This window comes from Pararge aegeria, chromosome 2 (assembly GCF_905163445.1).
Source record: "Pararge aegeria chromosome 2, ilParAegt1.1, whole genome shotgun sequence".
Classification (NCBI taxonomy): domain Eukaryota; kingdom Metazoa; phylum Arthropoda; class Insecta; order Lepidoptera; family Nymphalidae; genus Pararge; species Pararge aegeria.
In genome coordinates, this window is record NC_053181.1 from 10,468,830 (window position 1) to 10,487,021 (window position 18,192).

At 34.9% G+C, this 18,192-nt stretch overlaps 1 protein-coding gene across 1 annotated transcript; it reads right to left on the reverse strand.

Annotated features, from left to right (window-relative positions):
* Window positions 1-12,226, reverse strand: LOC120634112 (circadian clock-controlled protein daywake-like). The gene is made up of 6 exons (XM_039904506.1): window positions 12,056-12,226; window positions 10,650-10,819; window positions 4,653-4,723; window positions 3,506-3,645; window positions 2,415-2,564; window positions 1-1,093 (listed from the first exon to the last, which is right to left on the reverse strand). Exons 1-6 carry the CDS (start codon window positions 12,135-12,137, stop codon window positions 939-941), a joined length of 768 nt encoding a protein of 255 aa, XP_039760440.1. The 5' UTR covers window positions 12,138-12,226; the 3' UTR covers window positions 1-938.
* Window positions 12,227-18,192: the final 5,966 nt, after the last annotated feature.

The window sequence follows — 18,192 nt, forward strand, 5'->3', positions numbered from 1 at the left end:
TTTACGTAAATCGCACATTTTATTACACAATACCAGATTTTTTTATGGACTTAATAATAATGAACTTAACTTAAAACATAATATCACATTAAATAAAGTTTTTAGGTGTCTTGGGATAGGTACTCGGAAGAAGCAGGGCTTAATTAATTAGTGTGTGACGAAAATCGAATTTGTTAATTTAATTTATAAAATACCTACCTACCTACCCATTGCAAAGATGGCTGACTCTCTTAGCAAATAAAAGAAATGAAGTCTAATAATAATTAGTTTTAAGGTCCTGTGAGATCACATTTAATTTTTCTTTTGTCCAAGACTAAACGGAATAATAGTTCTCCCGTCTCCGACGGTCTTGTTGTATTTTTGTATTTCGTAGCGACTTCTTTCACCTTCCTCTTTGCAGCACCTCTTTTTCCTGAAAAGCACCCACCCTGATGGTTTGTAGCTGGCGATAGCTACTGCCTACTAATCGAGTCCTAATATTTATATCTATAACTAGGTAAGTATTACTTACAGACATAGATACAATGATTGTATTCCATTTGCCATCCATTCCGAACGTCTAGGTACGTTGGAAGCTTAGCTTTTATATGTATAACTCGCCACGCTTTTTGCCCACTTTTTTCACCTTTCATTTATCAGAAGTATAAAATGTAAAAGCATATAAGTACCTAATGACCTTACATAATTTACAGTAGTTAGGTAAGTACTCAAGTTTTGCGTTCAAAGGCCAATCATTATACATTACAATTTTTTATTTTATTTTATAAACTTTATCTTACTTAACGTATTCATAATTTATTAATATGTAATAATTCATTAATTATGTAGGTATGAACAATACCACAATTTTTATGAATTAGTAAACTATTTAAACTACGAGCGGCACCCTTAAGTTATAACAATAATTACTTATTATTTAATAAAATAAACAAAGTCAATTAGTTATTGGGAAACAACCGATTGTAAGGTACCTTTAAGAAAACTTTGTTTGCCACTTTTGTACCAATTTTATTCCAATTGGTCATTGCAAAGGGAAGTAATTCCTTGTACAGCACTTTCCAGTTTTCGTTTACTAGCCTCACTCCAAGCTCAGCTGAAAGAAACAAACAATTGCTTACATTTATTTTATTCTAGGCCAGACTCACTATACTTGACTATACTCGGTCATTCACACTCGATTGTCTCGAGATTGTTTTTGGACGTCCTGTGGTCAACACATCACATAGGTTTAGGTACCATCGTCAGCCTACATTTTATTTCTGCTAAATAGCTTTTTTTCAATGGCCACTACATTCTTAGGTCGGACCAAGCTCTCCTATTAGAAATTCGCAGTACCAGCCTAGAGTCAAAATATTGGCGTTGTCCAACCCCGTACTTCGGAGAGGGCGTTAAGCCGTCGGATCCGGTTATTCATCATATCAACCTATTACTAACCTACGACAGGACACGGGTCTCCTCTCACAATGAGAAGGGTTTAGGCCGTAGTCCACCACGCTGGCCCAGTGAGGATTGGTCGACTACACGCCTCGTAGAATTCTCAGTCATGCTGTTTTTTTAACGATGTTTTCCTTCACCGTTGAAGCAAGTGATATTTTAATTGTTTAAATTAAACATAAGTTACATACGTTAGAGGTGTGTTCTGGGATTCGAACTCGGCCCCCCGAAAGCCAAGACGGAGTGATAAAATGTCTACTGCGCCGGTCGAATACCAGTCTGCGTTATTTTTACGTAGATATTACAGAGCCTACAATGTATTTAACCATCTCATAACACCTTGACCTTGCTCGGTATCGTTACCTACTCGTAATAAATAATTATTATAGCATAGGTAGTTCCTTTTTGTACGACTCACGTTACGTAGACAACCACAAAATATAATACTTATAATGAGTTGAGTTACTCGGAAGGAAGTACCTATCTAACTATATTGCCGGATGAAGGTCTCGTCTAGGAAGGAATGAGATCTAAGACACGCAATTTTGATTATTATTTATCATCAAATGTTACGTCGCGTATCGTACCTACTCCTAGGGCCTCACAGACAAATAATATGTGAAATAACATCGGAATTTTATCACGCTCTGACATTTGAAAGGTGCTCTGAATTGAAGTGTGACAAAAAGGTTAATTACTATCCCGATTTTATTCTACCTTTATTTGCGAGGCTCTAAGAGGCACGGGGTTGGCACACGCATTTTGGCTTTCCTGGCACTGCGGTAGAAATCAGTTTTTAGCTCGACCCTGAAATCGAGCGCAGAACGTCCTCACGCGGGCCCTCCGAAAGTAAGTGCAGTCGAAGTCCTACTATTATTATATATAACCATTTGTTAATAATAGAAATACCGTATTACCTACGTAATACGGTATTTATTAGTGCCAATATTTTTTAACGGAGTCTCCCGGATGCTACTTACTTAATTCTTTGCTCTCGGGAGAATCATTAGTCAGGTGAACCTTCATACTCGTAACATCGGGTCGCATATAAAACGACTTGATTCGTACATAAACTTCATTATTTATAGTTTCAGGTTTGCCATCCAGTTTCCAAGTATAAACGAGATCAGCTGCAATAATAAAATAGATACGTTAATTACATATCAGCAACCGGTGTAAGACTGTCAGTGCTTACAGGTTGGTGTACAAAAAATAATCAGTCCACATTAACTAAAACTGGTTATTTTGTTCCGATGATAAACCTGATGAACAATTTACGATCGTATACTAAAATAATATTTGGTATGCAGGTTTAGTATGAGTAAGTAAGTAAGTGTAAATCCCTACACTGGTATAAACAATACCACGTCGATTTTAGTCTAAAATCTACATCTATCATTTTGTATAGATGACCGAAAGACATCAGATTTCGTCACCAGTAAAAATTTAATACATAACTAAGATGCAGACAGAGGCGTCTACCTACAGGGTTTTTGACCAGGGTAGGGTAGGGTTTATAAAGCAAGAAAGTACTATAAAATACTTTTGTTTATGAAGTTCACGCCACTGAATACAGACTTAACGTAAACTGGCTGTGGGTTCACGGTTCAAGTTAGTCAAGGCTAGGGCGACGATGTTCCTAAAATAAATGTCAACAGACCAGCAATAATATTTTCGCTTTCAGGTGTTATTACCGTGTTCAAATATTTAAACAGTAAGCGCTATTATTTGATTATTGTATTAGTGAGATTGATTTACCTGGGTTAAGTTTATTACCTATAGTAATGGCAACTGCAAACAAGCTGCCGACTTAACTCATGTCGCACAGTGCTAAAAATAGCCGTGCGTTTTTGAATATCAAAACACTGAACCTCATTTTGCACTGTTTCTTTACTTGAAAACGTCCTAAATTCCATTATTTTTATGCTTAATTTCGTCCCACTATACAGCTAGCACTCATGGCGAAATTATAAAATAAAAAAACGGAAGGTTCTACGGAATGTAGGACTTTAAGACGAGCTTCTTTAGGTCCATTTTACTGTGATACTTAAAAAGCTTAAGGTTTACTTACTCATGTTGGTTTGATAAGTGCCTCGTGCGGTAATGTTTAAGGCGTTGTAGCTACCACCGCCTTCGTACTTCCCACTCATGGATACGGCAGGGCTGTACATATCAATTTCCAGATGGAAACTGTCTTCATCGGCACGCAATCTTCATTAAAAACAACATAGCACATAAGTTTCCGCTTTTAAAGTACTCGATAGGTATGTTGGTATTTTGATAGTATAGGAAAATCAAGGTACGATAGTGTGTCAACTGTCAGCCAAGTTCCATAATTAAATACTAGAGACAAACCGGAAGCTAGCTGTAACCGATGGTACTGTAACCTAATACTGTAAATAATAATATAGATACGAAAGTGTATGTATCCTTCCGCATTTATAATATTTAGTAGTAGGATATACGGGACATCCATCATTGCCCACTACAGTCGCATACATTTCTAAACTAAACTCAACTCAATTAATAGGTGAAGGAATAGGGCCATCCTTTTTACTTTTGATTGTTCTAAGAAGAAATTTAATTTATAGAGAGATAAGTGTATTTGGACAGCTTTGTGTTCTTGTTTAATATTTCAGACCTAAGAGTTTCATTCAAATGTACACGGTTCTGAAAGTTCTAAGGTTTTCGAAGTAATGGGTTTTCAAATTAAGAAGTTGAGTTCCATTTAGGGTATGGCTCATAGAGGATAAACGAAAAGAAGAAGAAAGAGAAAGCTTTTCACTAAAATCCACCCTAAAAGGGCTCAAACAGGTGGCTAGGTCACTTATGAAACGCATGTTATTGAAATAAAAACATTAAAATCGTTCTATTGTCAGGAGAACTGAGACAAAACTGGATAATTCGATACGGAGACCGAAGGCGTGCACAATCTGCTTGTATCAATAAGCAGATTGATAGATGATATTGAGGTTCCACGGATAATACGGTGATCCGATTACGCACATAAATGACGGAAATCGCGGGAAACTACTGATCTATTTCAGTAGGTTGGCGTTAAGCAAGGGATTTTTTTACAACAAGGAAATATGATATGTATCTAAGTATATCCTTCTTCGTTTAATACTGCACTGTCCTTGCTTTTTTTTTAATATTAGAAATAACTGCTTATAATTACATGCACGTATATTCAAAATATATACAAAATTAAAATTCACCTGGCGTCACGGACTGTCGAATGCTTTAAACCCTCCACACGGATATCTTTATTATTCATTTTAACTTGTACCTGTAGAGTGTAAAAAAGGTATAATTAATTATATATACGCCCAGAACTACATTATATAAAAAACATACCTACCTAGGGTAATTTAAAAATAGAGTATTATAAATATATTTTAATATCAAAACAAGAAAAAAGAAGAAGAAGAAAAAGTCTTTATTGCACATACAAATATAAAGTCAGGTTAACTAAAAAATAAAAAATAAAAACTATACATATGCACAAAGGCGGTCTTATCGCTTGAAGCGATCTCCTCCAGACAACCTTTGGTTGAAGAAACATATTAGAGAAAACGGAAAGAATGTTTTGATTTTCAAATATTCCACACTATTGGCGAGTTCGCAACAATAAAAACAAGGCAGGATTTTCCACTGTTTAAACCATAACCAAATTATAGATTCAATAGTTCTGAAGAAAAAGGGAAATACCCGATTTTTCTTATATTTTTTGAATGGTATATAACTTTTTTGAACAAAGCTTATTAAAATTGTAACAACAAAAATACATGCCTGAACTTTTTAAAACCCCTAAAAATGTTGTCTCCAAAAAATTGTTCGTCATACTCTGAATACATCTTTAAAACCAATATCCTAGCGCGTGAGTCATATGTAGGTATAAATAAATAGATAAATAAATAAACAGACAGCCGACTGACGCAGGGGTCAGAGACCGTGCTTTCTGAGTCCATGGCCGTGGGTTCGATTCCCACAACTGGAACATGTTCGTGTGATGAGCATAAATGTTTTACAGTGTCTGGGTGTTTATTTGTAGGTATATTATAAATATTTATATATATCCTTTATAAAAATATTTATCAGTCATCTTAGTACCCATAAAGTAAGCGTTAGCGTGTGTTATGGGTACTAAGATGCTAGATGACTGATGAATAATATAAACCCTGAAATCATTCATCTTCATCACACTAATATTTTTCAGTTACGTGGAATCGAACCCACAGCCTTGCACTCAGAAATCAGAGGTCAAAAGGCCGTAGGTACACTCAACGTATCAATATAAACGTACAACGATTATTGCACAACGAGGAACTTAAAGAGAGTTAACTATATCTATTATATTCACCTAATTATCATAGATTCAGGAAAATAAAAAACATAATTAAAATTTTCTACAATGATCAGTGATTAATTGGTCTATCAATGAAATGACACAAATAAGACCGGAAGAAACTTGAGAAAAAAATTGTAAATACATAGATGAAGAACGAAAACAGGGATTTATCCTATGTTTTCACACCTATTGCTGTTTCAGCTTTCTTCCAGGCGTGTGGAGCTCTGGACTCATCATTATTGTCATTAGATCCGTACTTATATGACAGTATATAATATAACAATTGTTGATTGCCTCATAACTCTAGTTGTGGTACTTGAGGCACAGAATATAGAATGTTCTTAAGTCAAAGGCTTGGGGTATATTATTCCACGTCGACTATGGGATGTGTGAGCCATCATGTGCCAGTGAACCGTACCGCGTCATAATTCGGTGAAGCAGTATTATCTGTGATGGCTGATAACCTGTGATGGACTGTGTGTTTGTTCCATATTCATTTAGAGAAGGGGACAGACAAGGGAAAACGTGTTGAGATCTACAATTGATACTCTTCGGGACTTTTTTTCCATCGAGTCCGACTGCACCTATGAATCGTTGGGAACGGTGGGTAATGCAAAAAAAAAAATGCAACCAGTAACAGGTTTGACTGGTTGGGAAAATAAAATTACAAACGTTCAGCAGTGGACGTCTATCGGTTGATATGATGAAAAATGAAAAAAAATCCCAACGACTTACAGTTTGACACGGTTGGGTGTGACTCGTTGTGAACTCACCCTCTGTATCCCTAAATCCTCACTATTAATTATTTTTATCAAATTATTTGTACTAATTTATAGTAAGTGAATAGCAACTTCAGCAATCAACATCTATTCCGTAAATTGACAGTTAAGTTAATGAATAGGTAATACCGGTAGAATTACGATTTAATCATTGTTTACAAGAGACATGATACTTCCTTTTGACATAAAGATATAATATGATATTAAGTTTATATTATCTTATATCTTTAAACGAGCAATTCTTGTATATATATAATTGGAATCTCGGAATCGGCTCCAACGATTTTCATGAAATTTAATATAAAGGAGGTTTTGGGGGTGATAAATCGATCTAGCTAAGATTTAGAAAATGACATTTGATTTGTGCTTTCCGGTAATAACCGATTTGGTGCCAAACATCCTCCTTCATTGTGTCTGACTACCGAACTCAGCTATTTATCACATAGACGAAACGGATATGGGCTTAATCTCACCGCCATTCTTTACGTGCTTTCTGAGGCACGGAAAATGTTAAAGGTCAAATTCAGAGCCGGACGCCCACTCTGTTACAGACTTGAATAAAAGTTACTTACCGATTGCAACCGATTGAACATATTCCAACACTAACATAGAAATACCTAAGACGAAATAAGAAGCTTGCAAACAAAACAAATAGATACGTACCTATTTGAGGCATGCGTGGCGCTTCTCTCTAATAGCTTCATCATTGAAATACCCAAGGCCCGAGACCTCGTTATTCGTAGTAGAATATTATGCACAAGGTCGGCAATCACTTATGTCTTTCCTGTGCATTGGTCCGCGTTTTTCGGTTTTTTGAAAATTCATCGCGACACGATAGGTTATGGTATAAAATTCAAGCTATCTCCATGCAATGTTGCACCAAGAGCGTTGTTACCCTTTTCGGTTTCGTGCTTTTCCGGTATAGAAAGTATAATAATAAAAGTATGTCAGACTCCAGGATGCCAATTAACAAATAAACAAAAGTTAGTTTAGGTACTGTACTTAGGTACTTTTATTTTCTTAACACAATGCTCAATTACCTCAGAAGTGTGTCGCAACAGATGGTCTAAGAATTAACACGTGCAAACCGAAAATCATGTCTAATGTTCATTCGCGACACTAAAATAATCATAGAGAACTAAAAGAACTCTGCACTCGAAATAAAGACGAATACACTCGAATAAGAAATACATCATCATCATCACATCAACTCATTACCGGTCCACTGTAGGGCATTGGTGTCCTCCCACAATGAGAAGGGGAATCAGTTTATCTATGCAAAATTACGCTATGGTAGGTTTAGCTGGTAATCAGTGCATAGAAGAAGAAGAAGAAGAAGAAATACTTTATTGCACACAAACATCAGAATATACATAAAATATAGAATAAACAACAACAAGAATTGTAGGCATGCAAAGGCGGCCTTATTGCTGCAAGCAATCTCTTACAGGCAACCTCTGACAGAAGGAAAAGCTGCAAGAGAGCGGGATAGTGCAATTATACTACATATAATATACATATATATTCGGCAATAAATAGACATACATATAATATAAATAAATATATAAATACATATATAATAAATATATATATAAATACATACATAATTAAATAATGAAAAAAGAAAAATACAAAAAAAAAACACATTAATTACGATATTTGTTCAAATTACTTCACTCAAAGACAGATAGTAGTCTTTAAGACGACATTTAAATATGGGAAGGGATTGACTTTTACGGATGTCAGCAGGCAAATTATTCCAAAGAACAACAGCCTTAAAAGTGGAAGAGTTACCGAAGAACTTGGTTTTGCAAAATGGGAGTACCAGGCGGTTATCGTGCCGAGATCGGAGGTCAGTATGTGAGGCAGAATCAGAAATATAGCGAAAACGGTATTTAAGGTACGAGGGTGTAACTGGATTATTTAGGATAGAGTACAAGAATGAGAGGAGATGAAGTTCACGACGCAATCTGATCGGCAGCCATTTAAGTCTAACCCGGTACTCCGAAATGTGGTCAAATTTACGCAGTCCAAAAACAAACCGGATACATAAATTTTGTAGGCGCTCGAGTTTGTTCAGCAGTTCTTCGGTAAGATCAGGATAGCATGAGTCAGCGTAGTCAAGTAACGGAAGAAGAAGAGATTGTGCAAGAGAAATTTTCGTTTTAACTGGAAGGAAATTTTTCCAACGTTTTAAATAACCGATCGAAGCAAAAACTTTACGACTCACCTCAGCTACTTGAGGTGACCAGGATAGGGTGGTATCCATAAGCAGGCCGAGATTCTTTACTGTAGTGCTAAGAAGCAAATCAGTAGAGTTAAAGCGAACAGAAGGAAGAGTGCTAAAATTAACTTTTGCTAATTGCTGACGGCTGCCAATAATAATTACTTGTGACTTATTGGGATTAACACATAGCCCATATGAATTACTCCATGTGTAGATACTGAGCATAGGTAGGTTATAGATCCTAATTTTTTTTCAAATTCTCTCCGAAAACGTTACTGTGGTTCTTTTCCGATATTAAAAGTATAGGAAATCCGTTGTATGCAGCCGTTGCCTGCGGGATGCAAGCTTTTTAGTATCTATCTCTATTCAAAATTTGATCAATATCAGTTGTATAATAAAATAAACAACAAACAAACAGACACCCTTTCCTATCTATACTTATAATAAAACTGTAATGGGTTAAATTATGTACATTAAAGGGAAAATTATTGAAAAGCACTCTGTAACCGATACTGAATACAGAATTTATAAATAATTTATAAGAATGACTTTTTATATTTTAATGCATGCTGTGATAACCTGTAAATAGTTGAACATTTACTATGTAACTCATTCCAAAAAAAAAGCAAGTTTTAATGTATCTACTGTTGGTTGTCCATTATAAATAAATAAATAAATATTGAACCCAAAACTGTTTTTTTTTCCATTCGAATAGCCCAGGCCAGGCATCACGCTGAAACTAATAAATGAATTCAAATGAAACTTTACAGGATTTGAGGTTATTCTACGAGGTAGGACATTTTTTTATCCCAAAATTCAGCTCAGTTCCTTTGGCAGAGAGGATGAAAGTGTTTGAGGATTTTACAGAATAACTCCGCCAAATATTAACCGATATAAATAATTATTTATTATCCAGTAGGATAGGTTTTACTGTCAGCTTAGTTTTTTATCAAATTTCGTGTAGATCTGATGAAAATAATTGGAGATAGAGAACAGAACTCCTGAGCGGACGGTAGCACTCAAGCTCACTTAAGGCACTTAAGGCTTAACGATACTGAATACATAAAGCGTTGCCACATTTATGAGAACTTACCGAGGGCTATCGACTAATACGTAGTACTGCTGTTGAGCCACACATCATTAATGCAGGCATTTGTCATAGATAATTAAAAGTATTTTAAATAAGACAAAACGGGATGAGGTCCTCTGAAAGGGCATTTACGATTGGCAATGTTTACGTGATTGAAGGTTTCAAATAGTAGGTAAAATTAAAAATTAAAGCTCAAAGAACAATAACACCTTAGTCGTTTGTTTAAATATGTTGAAATACTATCTGTCCTGAATGGCATAGGTTTGTATATTTTGCACTTCGAGTAGGTACGTTTGAAATGACATTACGCTTGGTATCTGATTTATTGAGGTTAGCTGTGTAGACTATGTAGCAAATCATCCTATGCTGATTTATATCATTTCCTACTTTTACTAAGAATATCTGGAACGATATCCCCTTATATATATACCGATAACTTACCAATACCTTGTCCAACCTGGGAACCCATTACCAGAACTCTTGATCTATAGTTGAACGTGCGAACCGCTAGACCAACGAGGCAGTCATTAATTCATCATCATCGTAATCATCATTAACCCATTACTATAAGAGTTCACGAGTCTCCTCTCAGAATGAGAAGGGTTTCGGCTGTAGTCTACCTTGCTGGCCAAGTGCGGATTGATAGTCTTCACACGACCTTGAGAACGCTATGGAGTCCTCTCAGGCATGCAGGTTTCCTCGCGATGTTTTCTCTCACAGTTTCCTTCAGTTATTAATTAGATAAACTTAATATCTATATTTCCTTACTTGATTATTCTTATATTCCAAACGCAGTTCTTTCTGGACGTAAGGATCCACTGGGGGCACACCCAAGTCTTTTATTCCGTCAGCCATCACAGATATCCCATATTCAACAGCCTCCACGAGACAGTCGTTCACATCGGGTGAGTTCCTGGCGCAAACTTTTAAATATTTTTCTGGAAAACAAAGAAAGATTTTTTAGAAATAAAAAAAAATAAGAACTCGTAAAACGACGTTGTAAAAAGAGCGTATCATAAAAAGAGCGCTTAAGGTCAGCCTGCAGTGTACAATTTAACAGTTTACATTCATATCAGCAATGCAGTTTTTCCTGTAGAAAACTAATTATGGACCACACTAATTAAGCACCAAAGTTAATTGATAGACACATTACTACATTGGAATCAATACAAAATCATTACCGACCTTTGTTCAAACATACAAAAACATTTATTACACTAGCGGTTGCCCTCGATTTTGTTCGGCTATAAGCAAATTACAAGGTCTCCCACAACTTACGAATCTCAGTCAGTAGGTAAGTTGATATTACGAAATATTATTTTCGTATCTGTACACACGTAATTTGGTTTTCTTTTTAAGAAACAGTCGGGCTCAAATCGGGATTGGTATGTTTTAAGTTTTCATACCGAAGCTTATAAGGTGCATACCTACTTATTATTCGATAGTATCTTAATCATAGGTCATTAGGTAATTTGCCATCATCACGACTTATTGTAACCGGCTCAATAAGAGCGGGAATATCGACGACGGCAAGAATTGATTGCAACGTTCTGAAAGCCTTAAAACAATCCAAAACCAATTTATTCCGGCACGTAGATATCGACCTATATTTTATTAAATTGCCTTCTTTCCAGGTGAGCTCTATTGCTCATGGCACAGCGATGTCCCTAAACTTAGATTAATTACCGACCTACTTATTTACTAAAGGTCATAAAAATAGATAGGGTTATTCTATTATTTAATATATCTTTATTAAATACTTCTACGTATACTTATAATTATATTTAAGTTTTCTATTATTTTATAATACATTTTTGAACTCACCGTTTAACGTAAGGATATATAACATCTCCTATTAGGTAAATTTGTAGAAAAAACGCATTACAAGGGTTACAACTTTCAATAAATCAGATTGCTTTACAATAAGTAGGTATATAAAAGCAGTGTTATGTTTATCTTATTGTTTATAATCAATATTATAAATTTATCATCATCAACGGTATAAAAAATAAAAGAGTCTTTAAAAATCTAAAACTACTAAATTTAAAATAGTTTTTCTGAATGAATATTTATAGTAATTTTTTAATATTACTTTGCTCTAAACAGTATTTTATAAAAATCTTTTCTACATATCTTAAAACTACAGAATTATTTGGTAATAATTTATCACTCACCTATATCAACAGCACCATTGCAATTCAAAACTAAAGCTATCAGCAAACAGAGCGACTGTTTGAACATTTTGATTTTATTCATAAAATTATAAAATATTATATCTGGTCAGCTTATAATAAGACGGGTTATCCGTCAGAGTTTAGCACGCTTTGTGGCACAAAACAGCTATTTCGTTCTTCGGCTACTGAGATTGCATCAATACAACCCGTTCTCAATGACATCCGCCGCACCGGTGGAATAAAGCAATAAGGGGGCGGCCAGACGAGCGCAACTTTATGAGACGTAAGTCGCGTCTGACTTATTAATGTTGTGCATTGCTAAAAACACTAATGAAGCATCGCCCATATTCCGGTCGCGGAATATTAAGCTGAAAGACAGTTGCACAAAAAAGTCCCAATGATTTAAATGTTGATGTTGGAAAAGAGCCGAGAAATACTTAACCTTTCAACAATGCTTATAAAGTAGGCCTACTTGACTGAAATGGATTTTGAATTAGAATTTCTATTTCAAAACATACTAACATGAGATTTAAAACTATAAAATATTTTTTGCATTGATTTTGATATTTTAGAGTTTTTCTGCGTAACGCTTACGATAAGTTGGAAAATAGAGTTTAAATGCACGCGATTTAAAAGGCAGAATTTTAGTTCTGCCTTTTCGGTTATAGGGGAAACGGAATTACGCGACCGAAATTACACGATAAGAATAACGAACAAAATTATGCTCGTCTGGTCATAGGCTAACGTTCACAGCTCACTTTATTAAAAGTAAGTAATTAAAAGCCACAGCAAACTGTAGAATATGTATATATGCTGTTTGTAAAAAAAAAATACAATGAAGAGTAAATTTGTTTGCCTTGCAACTTCAGAGCTTAAATTGTAGTGTCAGAATCAGATAAGCACATATGTATACATTATAAGACGTGTTCCTTGATCATTATGTAGATTGTACTAACTTTATCATAAGAAAAACCTTCTTATAATTATTTTTATACTTAATAGGTAATTGTTGGAAGTCCTTGGTGAAATGATGATTTGGCTCCTTACGTTACTATTTGAGACTTTAGTTTCTTAGTCCGGGGCATTAAGTATTCCTCTTATTTATTCTTTAAAGCTATTTTCATATTTTGTGTCTACAAAGGATATTGTTGGTACTTGATAGGTTCTATACAACTTTATATCAACTGTTTCATGAATCGGTTGGTCATATATATAATTAGGGACCATCCATAAAGCGCGTAACAGGATAATGACATGTAATAAATCATAATGATAAATTTACTTGGATCTCTAATATATTATAGTATTTGTATCATAATATTGTCATATTAATATTTAGAATATGAGATGGCTCTTTCTATTTCATTATACAGTTTGATATAATTTAGCAATAGGTTTAAAAATATTTTTGAATTGGTAATTCCCTCGAAGCGAAGCCGAGATTCTTCAAGTATTTTGCAATGGTGCGAACAGAATAGGCTTTATTTATTGATAAAAAGTGCGTACTTTTAACTCCAGTTTTTTGTACTCCAGTCTTAGCAAATTATTAGCTTGAGGAATCTAGCATAGTGCGGGTGACAAAAATAAAGGATTAAGGTACAAAAATGTCAGAAGATTTAACATTCCTTAGTCGTATGTGCCAAAGCCTAAAGATACCTAGGTTGTGTACTTCAGTAAGCACAGCACTTGAATTTTATTTCAGCTATAATCCCACTAATATTTTAAATGCGAAAGTTTGTGAGAATGGATGAATGGCGCGATGGTTGGATTATTGTTAAATACGCTTTAACGCCACAACGAATGAACCGAATTGGCGGAAATTTGGCAGAGACATACAATATAGTCTGGAATAGCTCACAGGCTTTCATCCCGGAAAAGCAAACAGCTCCTACAGGATGGCTTCGCTATTTTTTCCTCTTTTGTCTTTCAAAACCCGCGCAATGGAGTGATAGATTGACGTGGTTTTTTGGATAGAAAAGTGAATTCCTATCATGATATTAATCCTTATCCAAATAAATAGTTTTATAATTAAAATTGATTTTTTACCTGCAAATTCCTCTTTTAATTATTCAAATTCGACCTATTGTTTAGAAGTTACGACGGTTGTTTAGAAATTTTAAAAGCAAGAAAAATGTCGAGTGTCGCCCTGCCCGTATAGTTTGGAAAAAAACTGGACCCGGTAGGTGGTGCAATTAGGTTCTTGGTTTTTTTAAGATATTGAAACCGATAATAACCGATTTGATGCAGACGAAGTTGCGCGGGTCAGCTAGTTCTTCTATATAATTCTTATTATTATTATTATTAAACTCTTTATTTGTATACCACAACATTTAAAATGTAACAAAAACAGAAACATCGAAAGAAGTAGTAATACAAAAGGCGGCCTTATCGCTTAATAGCGATCTCTGCCAGGCAACCTTAGAATTAGGAAAAAAAAAAGAAGAGGAGAATAGACTGCTGGTGGTACAAATATTAAAATACATACATGCAAATAACTACATGCCAATACATAAACTAGTGTGCACAAATAGATAAAAAGTAAATAATATAATAAATAAATAAATATAAAAATAAACTAATATATATAATAACAACACTTACATAATTAAATACTTTAACATACAATAAATGAGTAAGTACATATATACATACTATTAAAAGTCGTTAACAATATAATGGGCCTTAACTGCTCTTTTAAATATCGCCAGTGATTTGGATCGTCGTATGCTCAATGGAAGCGCATTCCACAATTCCACAGCTCGTACGCTAAACGAACGCTTATAAAATTTTGTCTTATGATCGTTATAAGTAACAAAAAAGTTGTCACTTTAATTGCTGTTTTGTCACCTACGATTTTCCAGACGAATGCGTGTCTGCTGCGAAAAGCGCACGAGAATTGTTAGGTACATGTTCACGCGACTCGAATAAGTTCTTAGATGTGAAGGGTAAGGAGGGTCCAGAACTCTTCATTTTGTACGTTCACGATAGACACTCTGTGTTGGTAGGAATATTTTTTTCGCAGAAGATTAAGTTTTGGCTCGACCCACAACCCAATCTCGAAATCTGTAGCTTGATCAGTAGCACTACATCATTCATAGAAGGCTCGCAATAACATATATAGTAAATAGTTTTTTACATACTATATTACATATTTTATAGATTATATTAATAATTGACGGACCAAGCAGATAGCCTACCTGATGTTAAGTGAAAAACCGTCTCCTATAAACAGAGCAACACTTTACAGGTCATGCAAGGAGTACGAGCGTCCTGCAACATGCCGCCCTATGTACAGCAATTTGAAGAATAGGTATTAAGTCTCAGGTGCCTGTAATAACACCAACAATCACGCTCTTCAGACCGTACCACAGCATTGCAACAATGTTGCTGAAATAAACATGACAATAGTCATTGTATGACAATTGACAATGTACTTATACTTTACTACTACCCCGGACGAGCTCTCTCAAGAAAAGTTTTACTACTACTAAAAACTGGTTAACTTCTTAGATTTTTACACATTAAATAAAATGAACATTAAATACATTTACACTGTAGAAAAAAAAATAGCAAGTGTGTTTCTATGAAAATTTGCGTTAAATATTGCCACGCACATTGTATTTGTAAGCGTTTACACATGGAATTATGCTTTTGGCCATGGGCTCCCTTTATCAGGTTATGAAATAGTTTTAATGTGACCACCTCAAAACGTATAATATAATCTTTCAAACACTAAAACAATTTTCAATATCGTTTCACAAATTACAGAGAAATTGGTGAACAAACAATGAAGAAAATACTTACAATTGAATAAGAAAACTCTGCCTTTCCTGAAATCGGTTATAAAACACAAGAAACCGGAACTAGGCTTTATTGATTATATAGTTGTATTATTGACTTATATTCATGATGGCCACGACCACTCTGCCAAGAGTGTAACGACAAAGAAGAAGTTGTATTATTAGTAGTAGTGTTGTAGTATGTTGATTATAGAGTTGGATGACCTACCTGGCGCAACGGTGAGCGCTGTGAATTTAAGTAGGAGGTCCCGGGTTCGATTCCCGTCGGAGGCAATTTGGTAATTTATAATTTCTGAATTTTCTCTGGTCTGGTAAAAGTGGCTAGTTTTCTTGAAAGTGAAAGTGGCTAGCACGTCTTTCTGTGGGATGCAACTTGTGTTCATACCCTAGCTGCATCACACATCCAGGCCACTTCGTCAATGGTAGGTGCGGCTGCTTCCAGTGCCGAGCAGGCCAAGAGGCGTAAATATGAAAACCTGGATAGCAGCTTCATTTTTGTGCCTTTTGGTGTAGAGACTTTGGGACCGTGGGGTCCGGAGGCAAGAGCCCTTTTCAAAGAATTATCGAAAAGGGTTATCGAGTCTACCGGTGATCCTAGAGCGGGCAGTTACCTTGGCCAACGAATTAGTTTGGCCATCCAGAGGGGCAATGCTGTCAGCATCTTAGGAACTGTGCCTCGCTGCGGTGGTTTCGAGGACGTTTTAGATTTTATTTAGTTTTTTAAATAGTTTATTTTAGGTTATAGTTATGTATTAATAAAAAATATATTTTAGAGACCTCTATTGTACAAAAATAATTATTTAAATCGGTTATAATTTGTCGGAGTTATAGTTTAAAATCGTCAAACACTCATCCCTTCTCCAAAAGGAACCGAGCTTAATGTCGGGATAAAAAGTATCTTATATTACTTCTAACACTTCCAAGAATATGTGTACAAAGTTTCATGAGGATCGGTTAAGTAGTTTTTGCGTGCAAGCGTAACAAACAAACTTACATTGACATTTATAATATTTGTAGGGATAGGGATAGGGATTATTAAAATTCACAGTTTATTTGTTTCTAAAATGCCTGCTTTTAATAAACACTTGAAGTGACTGAACTACCGTTTCAGATGGCAGAGAACAGTGTAATATTTTTACCGAACTTGGCTTCTTTTCACATTCAAGATTGGTGGAATGTCTTTTTACCTTCCTATTGAGGTTGTAAAATAAACATAACGGGACACCTTATAACGAGCGACAGAACTAGTGCATATGCTTAATATTAACAAATTAAATATTGAACTCGAATACAATTCATGTGATTAATGTACGCCGATTTATGTGTATCAATCACATGTCACACAAGTACGGAGAAATTAATGAGCGTATTTATTTCCAACGGGTCATCGACATTAATTTGGATGCCTTTTGTAGTTCGCTAACATATTTAGAGACTATCGTTACGGTACTTTATATTCATTTATGTTAAATAGTCCAAAAATTGTCTATCAAATTATCATAATTTAATAGATAAGTTATATAGATATTATATAGATAGTTCACACAGTATTTTTCGTATTATTGTGAGGTGTTGAACCAGGTTTGTTAACTTTTGATTAAAGTTAAGACGGTTCCAAGCGCCCTGGTAAAAGATGGGCACAAGTGAGGTTCGATATCCGGGTCGAGCCAAAAAATTGTTAGTGTTTGTCTGTTAAGGCATTTTCAGTATACGCCCGGAGGAAGTATTACCTTCACCTCTGTATATTCTTCACCCCGTATTATACATTAATGTCGCTACCAGTAAGTTACACATGTCTGAGATAAAAAATCTTTAAAAGTTTCACAAAACTGCACAGTGCCAAAAACACCAGTACGCTAAACGGTTGTGGATAGTTTTCGATAGTTATTATTATTATATGAACTTCAAAAGTAACTAATTAGTTAGGGCAACTTTTATTGACGTTTGATAAAACGAAGCAAAAATTATCACAGTTTCAAGCGTAAACACAAAAACAAACTACCTACTTTAACTTAACGGAGCCTTCCTTATCATATAGAGGATCAAAGGAACAATCCTTTGGATGAAAGGGTTTACCAAGGACAACTTTACTATTTTAGTTGAATTCATGAGGTTTTTAGTTTTAAGTTTTAACCTTCAATGTAAACAACTATTGAAAGCTTCACTTACTTTATTTGTAATTAGTTAGCGGCGACATGTAAAGTTTTTCAGAGATTAGCACAACAAAAAGCTAATTAGCAACTAAAACAACAACAGCTAATTAGCACTCAGTACTCAAGGGTTTTTTTCTCTTTCTCACTTTGCATAAAGTAAGAGAGTGAAAAAACCTACGTTACT

Excerpts from the sequence above, each read along its gene's own strand:
- LOC120634112 (XM_039904506.1), bottom strand. The coding sequence starts at position 12,137 with ATGAATAAAATCAAAATGTTCAAACAGTCGCTCTGTTTGCTGATAGCT. Across the intron at positions 4,724-10,649 it reads TGGAATATAAGAATAATCAA|GTACAAGTTAAAATGAATAA; the intron begins GTAAGGAAATAT and ends TACACTCTACAG. Across the intron at positions 1,094-2,414 it reads TCCCGAGAGCAAAGAATTAA|CTGAGCTTGGAGTGAGGCTA; the intron begins GTAAGTAGCATC and ends TGTTTCTTTCAG.